This window comes from Zootoca vivipara, chromosome 13 (assembly GCF_963506605.1).
Source record: "Zootoca vivipara chromosome 13, rZooViv1.1, whole genome shotgun sequence".
In the NCBI taxonomy this organism is placed as follows: domain Eukaryota; kingdom Metazoa; phylum Chordata; class Lepidosauria; order Squamata; family Lacertidae; genus Zootoca; species Zootoca vivipara.
Window position 1 is genome coordinate 21,640,565 of NC_083288.1, and position 12,452 is coordinate 21,653,016.

At 48.4% G+C, this 12,452-nt stretch overlaps 1 protein-coding gene across 1 annotated transcript in view; it reads left to right on the plus strand.

Annotated features, from left to right (window-relative positions):
• The first annotated feature begins 2,300 nt into the window (after positions 1–2,300).
• ARHGAP23 (Rho GTPase activating protein 23) overlaps positions 2,301–12,452 on the plus strand; it is a 152,437-nt gene continuing 142,285 nt past the window's right edge. Inside the window, exon 1 of the mRNA XM_035135511.2 lies at positions 2,301–2,469. Within this exon, the coding sequence (XP_034991402.1) occupies positions 2,410–2,469 (60 nt within the window). The 5' untranslated portion in view covers positions 2,301–2,409. The remainder of the gene's footprint in view (positions 2,470–12,452) is intronic.

A 12,452-nucleotide genomic window follows, 5' to 3' on the forward strand; every position in this document is an offset into this window, starting at 1 on the left:
GGCACACTGCTCCTAGGAATTGTACATCACACGGTATCTACAAAGAAGGGCCATACTGCTCCTGTTTCAAAGCCAGGGAGGTGGGGGAAGACATGCCATGCATCCATATAGCTACGTAGCTCCTCACCCCCACCCTGTCCTGTCGTGAGGAGTTGATTGATTAACTGACTAGCCAGGATATGATATCACATCCCCTCTTATGGAAGGACAGGAAAATGACTTGGGGCAGTGAAGGTCCCTGACACATCGGGGGAAACTGCTTGGCTGTAGAAAGGGGGCAACCTTGGTAGATCATTCCTGCCCCTCCAACACTACCATGGGGCAGGTGGGTGTGTGGTTGCTCAGTACGTGACATCTCTTGCTGCTTGTGTTCAGGGATGGGTCCTCCAGCCCCTAAAAGCAGACTCCAGTCAAGGACGTCACGTTGATGAGATCTGGTGTACGATGTTGCAGCTAAGAAAGCGAGCTGGGAGATCTTGCCTCCTCCACTGTTTTCTGTGTCTCAGCTCTTCACCCACACAACCCGTTTCAAAATCTGGAATGGTTCTGCTTTTCCGGGCTGTTGGACAGGCTGTGGATACAGTGTATGTAAAATGCTTTGATCACATGGAAACGTAGCATGGAAGCACAAATAATTATTATTATCCGCCGCTGTGCATCTCTGCCTTCCTTTGAAGACCGGTGCTTCTATATTATTTAAAGACTCTGGGTCCAAGAATAAATCCCTCACACCACATCTCGAACTTGTGTGTAGCTCCTCCTCCTTGCTCCCACTGGGGGTGTGCCAATCCTTGCTGCAACCTTACACACACACACACACACACACACACAAAACACCCTGTGACATATGCCTTGTGATGAACCTCCTTCAGCCTGTACCAGCGCATAGTTGGCGCATCCGACTGTCCGTACCAGGCTGCCCGCCCCTGGCTTTTCTCTGATGCCAGGCCTCAGATTGCTAGTTTTTTCTGTGCCTGGCTGTGACAGCCTGTTGTCTTTCTCTCTCTCCTGCCCCCCTCCCTGCCCACCCCACACTGCCCCTTTAGCTGGTCCTGTATGGTATTCTATTGGACTATGCTGGTATCTCTTCTCTTCTCTGGCCTTTGAGCTTCCTGTTCTGGGCCAGCCTTTCCCTTAAACAAGACTTACCCCCTGTCTTGGGCTGTGTTCTTCCGCAAGCTTAAGGCATTGAACTGAACTTTAAACACAGGTTCAACATTGCGGAAGGCGGGGGACAGCTATGGTTGTGTGGCTGATCAACCCCCTTACTTCCCAGCCTTTGGGAACTGAAATGGCCCCGCCCCTTAATGCTGCTGTGTGTCCTCAGATGTCACCTGGAAGTGTCGTTTCCTTTGCCCAGAAATGGAAGAAACGTCCCATTTTTGGAAGTGATGGACCCATTGAAGTGAATGCACGCAACTAACTTCGACGCCTTTGTTTCAGTGGGCCTACTCTGAGTAGGGCTAGCCTAGCACAGCCTAGCGCAGCTGTGCCCTCTATTCTAATCCAGGGTTTCCCAAACTTGGGTCTCCAGCTGCCCCCCCCCCCCGCAATACAGTTCCCATCATCCCTGACCACTGGTCGTGCTAGCTAGGGATGATGGGAGTTGTAGTCCAACAACCGCTAGCGACCCAAGTTTGGGAAACCCTTTTCTAGGCGCCCCTCTTCGTCTTTCTGCCCTGTTCATTTGTGTGAGAGAGAGACCACCGGCCCCGATCTCCAAGGACCCGAGTCCCGCTCGTCCTCCTTTCTCTTGCGTCTCCCAAGCCTGCCTTTCTGCCTATGGGCGTAGCCAGGATTATTGTTGGGTGGGGGCAGACCCTTTGTTTTTTTTTTGGGGGGGAGCAGAACCTCAGTTTGTTATACATTTATTTATTCTTTTGATTGGGAGGGCAGCTGCCCCCCTGCCCCTCCTTGGCCACGCCCATGTTTCTGCCCCTGCCTCGAGGGAGGGTCTCCTTCCCGGTTGGGCTGGTGGCCTTTTCCCCCCAGCCCTCGACTTTTATCTCACCCCCCTCCGTCCCTTTCTCTCTTTAGCCCCCTGTGTGCGCTTCCGCCTCCCCTTCCCGCCCTTCTCTCCCTCCACCGCCTGCCCCCGAAAAAAACCCCTCCAGGGCGGGGCGGGGGTCTCTCCCGAAAGCTCTGCCCGTCCACCCGCTACTGCCGCTCCTCCCCCGCTTCTTGGCCGGCTTAGCGGGCGGGCGGGCGGGCGGGCGGCCTTCCCTTTTCCCTTCTCCCTCCTCCTCCTGCCGTGGAAGAGGCGGAGCCGCCCGGGCAGCCTGGCCCAGCCGAGCGAAAGTCTCCCCAGCCTGGCTGCTGGTGCTGCTGCTGCTTGCTGCTGCCGCCGCCGCCGCCGGCCCTCGCTTCCCGTCCCGCTCGTTCTCCCCGTCGGGGCCAGCGCCGCGCCCGATGAATGGAGTCGCCTTTTGCCTGGTTGGGATTCCGCCGCCGCCGCCAAGGAGTCCCGAGGTGAGCCCGCACCGGAGCTAGGAAAGTGGGTCTGGAGGGGTGTGTGTGGGGTGTGTGTTTGTGCATATGCGCTGAAGAAGCTGGGCTGGCGATCCTGGGTCGAACTGGGTAGGCATGCAGAGAAGCCTGACCCGGAGCGGAGAGAAGGATTATGCTGGGTGGGTTTGGAGGATCAGGAGGGGCTGTTCGGGAGACTCTTAATCCGAGGGCTGTGGCTTCGAGCCCTGTGTTGGGCAAAAAAGATTTCTGTGTTGCTGGGGGTTGGACTAGATGACCCTCGTGGTTCCCTCCCAACTCTACAATTCCGTGATCCCAGGGAGAATTTACTGGGAGGAAAGAGAGAGAGGTTAAACTGGGCAAGTGCTGGAAGCTCATACTGGATGAAGGGGGTGGGGAGATGAAGAGGGGTGTGTGTGTTCGTGGTGAAGGGTGGACCTGCTTTGAGTGCAGAAGGTTCTGGGTTCAGTCTCTTGGCATTTCCAGGTAGGGCTGGGAATGTCCTGTCATACTTTCCCCACTCAAGGTGATTCAACTGTGGGAATGTGAACATATACAAAGTGGGGGTTCTAATCTGTGGTAGCGCCTGTGAATTTGGAACCCAAGGTGGTTTAGTGTTTTGTTTCTAAATTCTGGAGTAAAACACAGTTGTAGCTCAGTGGCAGTGCAGATGTCTTGCACGAGGAAGGTGTGCAGCAAAGCTGTGAAGGTCCTCTGCCCGGAACCTTGGCAAGCCCCTGCCAGTCTGTGTAGACAATACTGAGTTAGCCTGTCTCAGTATAAGGCAGCTTCCTATGTCCCTGTATGTGATGTAAGCATGGTGCTGGCGTGGAAAATGGGGAGTGGGGCAGAATGGTATGTTCTCTTGTACCCCCGCCTTTGTCCTTTGGATGGAGTTAATAGCTGGGTAGGGGTGTGTGGCCTTGATGCTTGTGGTTATGGTTCAGGGATAGGCCTTTTTTTGGGGGGGGGAGGGAATCTGCTATCTGAAGTTTGCTGGTATGCTAGCATCAAAGACTCTTGCTGATTCAGGAAAACAGGAAGGAAAATAGCTGCTTGGGAGGTGAGTTTGGTTACTGGTTGAGCTAGGTGGGATCAAAGAGGATGTGGGTCATGTGGCTGCTCAGTGCGCCCAGCAGGGAACCTGCGGTGCTTTTAGGTGGGTCCTTACTTGTGGAATATCCATGCGTCATTTGCTTGCATTCAAGAAGGGGATCCACATGCCTCTGCCATTCTTGGGCAATGCTACGGTAATTGCTGCAGGGGTGGATGTTCCGTAGAGCTATTTCCCCATCTTTTGAGCTCAGTATGGTTTTGACATGGGCACTTGTTGGGGATTGCCCCATATTGCAGTGTAACACCGCCCCTCCTCAAATCCGGTGGATCTGCCTCTGAGCTTTCCTGATTCATTTTGTTTCAGGTCTCCATTCTTGCTAGGCATGCTTCCTCTTCACCTTTCTCCATGCTAGCTTTTTGAATGTATCCCCCCCCCCCATTTCACATTAAATAAGTAGCTGATCATGGCAGTATTGGGCACTGTACCACTTTAGACCACAGGTGGGTGATTAGTATTTTTTAATATGCCCCACTGTAAAATGCATATATGTACAACTTCCCTAGATGACCTGCAAGGAGAGAGGAGGCTCTAGGCTTCCTGACATTCCTTTCTTCTTTCTTTAACTTGCATAGAAGTTTTTAAAAAAACAAACACAAAGCGCTAGAGTCCATGCTACAAGCCCATTCCCTTCCCTGCCTTCTGCCCATATGGGCCAGGGCCAAGGCAATGCATTTTAAGGGCACATGCTGAAAGTTAACTGCATGTTCTGACCAGGAAGCTCTGTTTGCCTGTCTTGCGATATGAGGGGCCCCGGTTGCCATTACGTCTATTCCTTCTGCACATGTCCTGAGAAATCTTGTTCTTTGATTTTTCTGCACATCATCTATGGTTAAGTCCTGGCTTTGGAAAGAGCTTCCGCTTTGAGGTCGTCTTGGCCCTTGTGAGCCATTGCAAAGGTGTTGCTTGCTTAACATTTTCCCTCGCTCCTGGAAAATCCCAGTGGATGCTCTTTTAAAAAGCAAGGTGTTCCCCTACCTACCCCATCCCAAACGTGCAATTTGCTTTTAAAACTTCCCGTGCTGTTGATGTAGCAATCTTTCCCATCATATATTTGCATGAACAGCCATGAGTTTATCCTATCCTATTCATGGGCTGTATATTTTAAGGCTTTATTTCAAATTTGTCGCCATCCTGACACGTGTTCTTAGAGCCCAAGGACATGTAAGAGTAAAAAAGAGTGTGCCTCTGATCATGTGTAGACATTTCTACACTGGGCTTCTATGCTGCCATCAAAGCGCTGCGGCCTCCCTCCTACGTATCTGGGATTGGGGCATTTGACTTCTGGGCAGGTCCTTTTCTTTTAAGACGTATTCATTGCTGGATCTAGCTTTCTGCAGCCAAGTACTCTTACCCAGAATGGGCCTTGTCCATCTTCCGGTTCCGAACTAAAAAGTCACCCACGCCTTTTCTTGTTCTTTCCTTTCATTTGAGTTTCCTTGTCAACTTGGTCTCCCCCACAGGCTCCATGCTTCCCTGCTTATCTGCTTTGCAGTGTACAGAAGTTCCTGCCTGCCTGTCTAATTTATCCGGTTGTGCTGGTGCTTTTTTAACCGGATGGGATGTCCTTTCTTTCTTTCCTTTTTTCCTTTTTTTTAAAAAATGTGGCGGAACCTTGCCTCTGGCTTTTGCTTTGCAATGCTCTTCAATTTCATTTTTCAATGCCACCCCCCCTCCTCATTCTAAATTTTAACAATTTGCCATTGTGGGTGTAATTCCAACAGTGTGTTCCTATTAAGTTCCAGGTCAGTGCTACCTTCCCCAACCTGGTGCCCTCCAGATCATCCCCCCCCCCAGCCAGCACAGGTCTTTTTATACTCTGTTAGCTGCCCAGGAAATATACAGTGGTGCCTCGCATAACGAATGCCCTGCTTAACAAAATTTCCGCCTAACGATAGGATTTTTCGAGCGGAGCTTGCCTCGCTAGACGAATGCGTTTTACGAAAAATTCGTCTAGCAAATCGCGGTTTCCCATAAGAATGCATTGAAATTCAATGGGCAAAAAAAAAATTCAAAATTTTTTCAATGCATTCCTATGGGATTCGCTAGACGAATTTTTCGCTATAAGAAAAGACCCGTGGAACGAATTAATTTCGTCTAGCGAGGCACCACTGTAATTTGTTTTTGAAGGTGGAGGAGATGAATTATGTAAATAAGTTACATTTTGGAACCCCTGTTCCCTAAAATATCATTTGTGTCAGGGGCTGTCTGTGGCTATTCAGAAAGCCCCTGAGAAAAGGAACTCTTTGCACATGTTCAGAAAACTCGTGTCTCTATTATCACTTTAGTCGATCCAAAGGCCAGGCTGTAGTGTTGAAAATATGATTCTGGGAATGATTCTGATGAGCCAGAGCTTATGTGTCAACAACTTAAGTGTTTCCCAGCAAGAAACATAACGTACTGAAGCCCAAGAGGCGGCTGACAAACTATGGAAACAAGGAGTTCAGGATAGTAGCACAGGTGGTGATCATTTTGCACGGGGGCTCCATTCCTGGCCCCCTGTGTGCGTCGGCGACCCACACGTCACTTGGACGTGCACAAAATGATCACCACCTGTACATGGACCATTTGCTAGAGATTTAGGTTGAGACACTCTCGCCTTGGGAACTGGTTATCAGTGGCAGGGCTAAGCCCTGCAACGTGACTAATAAGGATGCCTCTGAGCATGTGTAGAATGCCTTTCCTTCACTACTGAATAAACACAGACACTTGAGATTTGAGGGAAAGGCTTTCAAACCACGCCCATTGCCTTTTATTTTCCAAATGGACATGGCTAGTACAAAGTTGAGGCAGGAACCGTTTTTTAGCTTTGTGCCACATGCTAAGATTTCAGTACTGTTGTCACTGCTGCTCCTATTCTATATGGATTCTGAGTCCGTAGTTTGACACGGGGTCGCATCAGCATCACTTGGGTAGATTCTGTGGCCAAGTTCCTTCCCGCCCCCGCCCCCCCCATACTTGACAGCAGCGGTTTGACTTCCATGTGATCTTTGGCAGGAAGCGATGACTTCAGCAGGAATTAAGCTGCTTTCGTTCCTGTTTGTGTTGTCCCATGGCTGAGAAGGAGAGAAACCGGCACTGAGTAAAGTGGGGAGGAATGGAAGATGCCTTTCTTAGAAGAAGAAGAAAAAGCTCTCTTGTTCAACTATTTCTTCTGCCCAGCCGAACTGGAGGCTTAATGAGAATCACCTGCAGTGGATGTATTACTGCTCTCCCTTCCCCGAAGGCTTGAAACTACTGCTAAATCTCCCAGCAGTAATTTAGCATCATATTATGGCTGATCAGGTGTAAACGTATGGTAGCGGGGGACACACCCGATGGTAGTTCAAGCAGTGAGTAAATTGCTAAGTGTGAACAGCCTATAAAGGGGAGTAGGGTGAGGAGCAGGTTGTGTTTGGGGTGAAAAGCAAGATTTCCGGAGTGAATACTGGTCCTAGGAATTCGTCTCTCATATTAATCATGGGCTCGGAAGATTTCCTCTCTCTAAACATACAGTTGTGCTGTTGGGGAGAGCGATTCTGTATGGATGCAGAGTTCCACCAATCAAATATTTATTACGGCCGACCCACCATTAAAGATAGTACAAACTGTAAAAATGCATAATCTCCACCTCAGAAGAACAAAAGGTGCCGCGTGATCGTGGCAGGTCTAAGAGATATCACAACATTCGGATATAATGGCACCTCTTCAGTAATGGATTCATTAGTTCCCCCTCAGAAAAAATACTCCGAAGGGTCTTTAAGGATCAATCAGGAAACTGCTTCATAAGGGGGTAAATTATGTGTTCTCTGAACCTCTTGGTAGAATCTACAGTAAAAATACACACATACACAAAGGGACTGATTTGAGCGCTAATGATTATATGGAGAGTGCCCATCCTTGGTGAGTTGATACACCCAGTTTCTGTATACCTGGAGATGATACCTTCACCTTTCTCTCTCTCTCTTGTGTTCTAATTAAAGTCTAGTTAGCTTTGGCCTCCACTTTATGCTGATGCCAATAAAAAGTCTCCATTGTGCCACAAGAAAAGGATGCATTTTCCAGTGTGTGCATTGTTCAAATTGCTAGCTCTGGGTATGGCTAAGGTGTAGGCAATGGGCGTGGAGGTTTTACGAAGGGAACAGAATGTGAGGCGAAGGCAAGAGATGCCCGTGAGCACCAGTCAGTGGCTTGCAGCGGGAGGGGGAGAGAGCAGCTCTTTTATTTCAGCTACCTGGTTGGGCTCGAGTCTGGAAATAGCTGTGCAGAAAATGGATTGTTGGCCCCTAAGAATTTGGACATTTTTTCTCTTTCCCCACCATCTCTGAGGAAGGGGCTCGTTCCTAAACAGTTTAATGTTTCTAGCTTCTAGAAATGTGAAATATTTCCCTGAAGTAAGATGCTAATGGACATGCGAGGGTTCTCAACATTGTGTGTTTGGGGGGGGGGCAGGGTTTCATTAATCCTGAACTAGCATTTCTGAGGACTGAAAGCAAATAGGCCCCGGGCCTAAAGCGAGACGTAGCAGCGTCTTGTTAATTTTTGCTCCTCCTTGCTTCAGGGTTCATATTAGTCTCGATCACGTCATTTGCTGCATGTTTGAGGAGAGTTTTTGTGTCTGCAAAAAGATAGTAATAATGGAGGGAGCGTGGAAGAGAATACTCCGGGTACTTGCCTGGCCTCTTGGGACTTGTTAAAACGGCTTGGAGACGGGTAGCAGGCTATGCTGCGAAGAAATTCCCCCGGTGTTCTTTGCAATTTTACTTTTCATCTCTGTGTGGAAATTTTGCCTTTATGGGGTGTGGATGCAGCGAGCCCGGGAGGGTACGCCTCTTAAATCCATGTGGTTCCTTGAGAAATCCTAGCTCATTATGCTGCATATGTGTGGTTCTTTTAACTTTTTTTTTTAAAGTGCTATTTGTGGTTTAAAAGGACACTCCATCCTTGCAGAAGTCGGCAGGCCGCCAAGCAGACTCAAGCCAAGAGGAAAGTTTTTTCTGCTCCCTCACCACCACCACTAGGCCGGTGTGCTAGGCCGCTGGAATTCTGCACCCGAGTGTGGCATGTCCTGGGAATTTCTTGCCAGGAGATTTTAGAATATGGAGCAAACGTACGTCGCAGGTAGAACAATCTCTGTGCTGTTTAGCACTGAACTGTGTTCATTGAGATCCACCACCCTCCTCGTTCACACTGTTTAGCTGATTTGGAAATTACTACATTGCTTTGTAAATGAAGTCTACAACTGTTAGCAGCCTGCCAGCCCACACATTAGTCATTTGTCGTTTAATAGTAGGAGGAAAAAGCCAGCTTTTGCAAATTTCCCCTGTCTCGTTGCCCAGAGGTAATTCTTGCACACTACAGACCACCAGATGTGAGATCGTTCACAAGACTGTGTGGTTGTGACATCACCAGGTTTGAGCATCCAGTCATCTCTTGGAACGTGGCTACCCATCTATCCTGGAAACCTCTTGAGATTTGCATGAGAGTGTGAACAGCTGCTGTACATCTCGCCGATAAATATATTTGTGTTTACTGTTCATTGGCTCATATTTTTCCTGCCTTAGATTATGCAGCTGTGTGTGTGCAAGCCAGCTTTTAAAAATTAAATTGAACTTTTGGTAGGGCGGAATGAGGTACCCCAGTATGGGACCTGTGGATTTTTCAGCCCACTTCAAATCTTAGTTTTCTTGATCTTTTTTTATTACAAAGAAGTAAAATAAAGTTTCTAGACCTCAGCATTGTGTGGGGTGGGTGGAATCTTGCAAATTATCTGATGAATGGGTTCAAGGAGTTAAATCACGGAATGAGGATTCAAAGGGAGAAATGTGTAATGGGCTTCTGAATTCTTAACATTTTATTATCTTCCCCTCCATATTCTCCACATCTGTATTCTTTCTATAAATTGTACTCTCTGGTTGCTGGTGGCTTTTTTTTTATAGCTTGCTGCTTGGCAGATGCTCGAGTTTCCCAGCTAGGTTTCCTTCTCTCTCTCCCTTCCCTTGCATCTGTGAACTTGAAATACCAGAAAAGTGTGTAGCCACACACCTACCGCATACAAATGGTGAATTTGGGAATTGGCAAGGGATCCTTGCGCCGAGCTGGCAGCACTGAATTTGAACCTACAATGCCAGCGCTGAGCTGTGCATTCTGAAAGTTTTTTCTTTGTGACTTTTCAAAACGCCACAGGGTTCGACTTGTACTGAGCTCTTGTACCGGAGCTCAGTTCTGGGACCTGTTCTCAACGCAAGTTCAACACTATAGAGTGTTGTCCTCACCACACAGTTAGCATAATGATCTGCTGCAGACAGATCATTCTGGGGCCCAAACTAGTAAGCATTGTTCCTTTTCTTAATAAATAAATAAATTCCAAACATTATTACAGTATATACTATGGGATGAAGCAAACAGCAGTAGACATCCTTCAAATATATTAAAGGATGCCATATAGAAGAGGGAGAAAGGTTGTTTTCTGCTGCTCCGGAGAAGCGGACACAGAGCAATGGATTCAAACTACAAGAAAGAAAATTCCACCTAAACATTAGGAAGAACTTCCTGACAGTAAGAGCTGTTCGACAGTGGAATTTGCTGCCAAGGAGTGTGGTGGAGTCTCCTTCTTTGGAGGTCTTTAAGCAGAGGCTTGACAGCCATCTGTCAGAAATGCTTTGATGGTGTTTCCTGCTTGGCAGGGGCTTGGACTGGATGGCCCTTGTGGTCTCTTCCAACTCTATGATTCTATGAAAAAGAACAATACTATTGTTCCTTAACCCTACCCTGCAGGAGTTTCCTGCAGCCAATTGGAAGCTGTGCCTTAGTTTCTGAACATTTTGGAAGTCAAACGGACTTCCGGAACGGATTCCGTTCGACTTCCGAGGTATGACTGTATTGATAATGATATATCGTCCAAACTGGTTTGAAGTCCATATAGTGATACTGGTTTCCTAATTTTTGACTTGGCAATATATTGTGAATCATTATGCAGAAAATCACAATGCAGGGAAAACTGTGAAGCCACTTGATGCCTCTATAGTGGTACCTCGGTTTAAGTACACAATTGGTTCCAGAAGTCTGTACTTAACCTGAAGCGTACTTAACCTAAAGCGAACTTTCCCATTGAAAGTAATGGAAAGTGGATTAATCCGTTCCAGACGGGTCCGCGGAGCACTTAAACTGAAAGTACTCAAACCGAAGCGTACTTAAACCGAGGTATGACTGTACATAGCTCCATCCTTATTTCGGACATCGTGATATAAATCAGTATATCCCGATGTTTAGCTGGTGGTCTATCACAGTTTTGAAAACCAGGTATCCCCGAGCCCTATGATGGTGTAAAAGAAGAGGCTGCCTTTTTTTTTTTTGAAGAAAGGACTCTCTGGGTGTCCTCAAGAGAGTCCATATAGCCAGCCAGAACCCACCTGAGGTCCGGAGTGTGGGGCGGTCTTCCGGGGGGGGGGGCTTCGAACTCCGACACTTCTCATATCAAGAAAGTAAGTCCTGGTAGACATCTGGCCCATTAGGCCTCTCCCAGCCCTAACCTGACAATGATCGGACACGCCTTGTCCCAGCATGGTGGAGGCAGAGAGAGACCTCAACAGTGGTCCCCTTCATGAGCCTTCTCGTGAGGGAAAGGATTCGCGGAGGAGGCTGGGGGATGGGGAAACTGCTACCCTTGCTTCTAGCACAGTAGCCCCATTGTGGTGCTTTTCGGTCACATTCTTGCCAACTTGGTAATGATTGACCGCAGACCCTTTTCTCTCTCTCTTCCCCACCCCCTACGCCCATTCCGGGCCAGAACCTTACTTGGAGTAGGCAGCCTTTTGTGGATCAATACATGTTCTTTAGAATGATGGGCCTTTGGTTCAATTAACCTTAAAGCTGAAAACAGCTGTTGGAGCACTGCCCAGTTTTAACAAGATGGGAGTGGGGCAAAACTTTTTGATGGGAGGTAGTCTGCTGGACTCCCAATTTCCTTCCATCTCCAGCCGGCATTGCCAGTGGTCAGGGATGATGGGAGTTGTAGTCCAATAAATTAAAGGGTTCCCCATCCCTTTAATAAGCCCCGAGTTCTCAGCTGTGGCCAGTTGTAGTCAGAAAAGAGGTGCCTTAACCCCACAAGCAGAAGGTTGTGTGTTGGTTTTTGTTTGTTTGTTCAGAAGTGGCGTCTTGAGAGTGGGAGAAAATCGGTACACAGGGCTTGGCAGTGGAACACGATACATGCTTTTGACGGGCATGGCGTGGACAAACAAGGGAGCTTTACATGCCGCAGGGTTGTGGGAAGGGGAGGCCAAAGGGTCATAGTTGCTGCTTCTCCCCCCACCCCAAAGCAGGGCTCCTGAATGGTGGACAGCTGTGGGATGTGATCCATTAAACAGAAAGGCAGCCTGGCTATCTAGGTCTTTGCATGCAGAAGATTTCAGGTTCATTCCAGGTAGATGGGGGGATCCAATTCTGCACAAGGCAGCTTCCTGCACTTTCCGTGGCCAGATGTCCGTTAGCTCAGGGATGTGGTGAGAACAGGGCACTTAATGGCACTGTGACTCCGCAAATGTGACCCACACATTTTTGGCTGGCTGTGCTCCCCAAAGACCTTGCTGGGAGCGTGGAATCTCATTTTTGGTGTTGTGCTGAGCTTTGGAGGGATATCACTTTAGGACTGGAGAGAGGGGTTCATGTGTGTATGTATATATGTAATATACCTCTCTTCATCATAAGATCTCAGGGCAGTTCACAGAATAAAACACAGGTCTAAACCACTGAGCCTCTTGGGCTTGACGATCAGAAGGTTGGCAGTTCGAATCGGTACAACGGGGGGAGCTCCTGTTGCTCTGTCCCAGCTCCTGCCTACCTAGCAGTTTGAAAGCACGCCAGTGCAAGTAGATAAATAGGTACCTCTGTG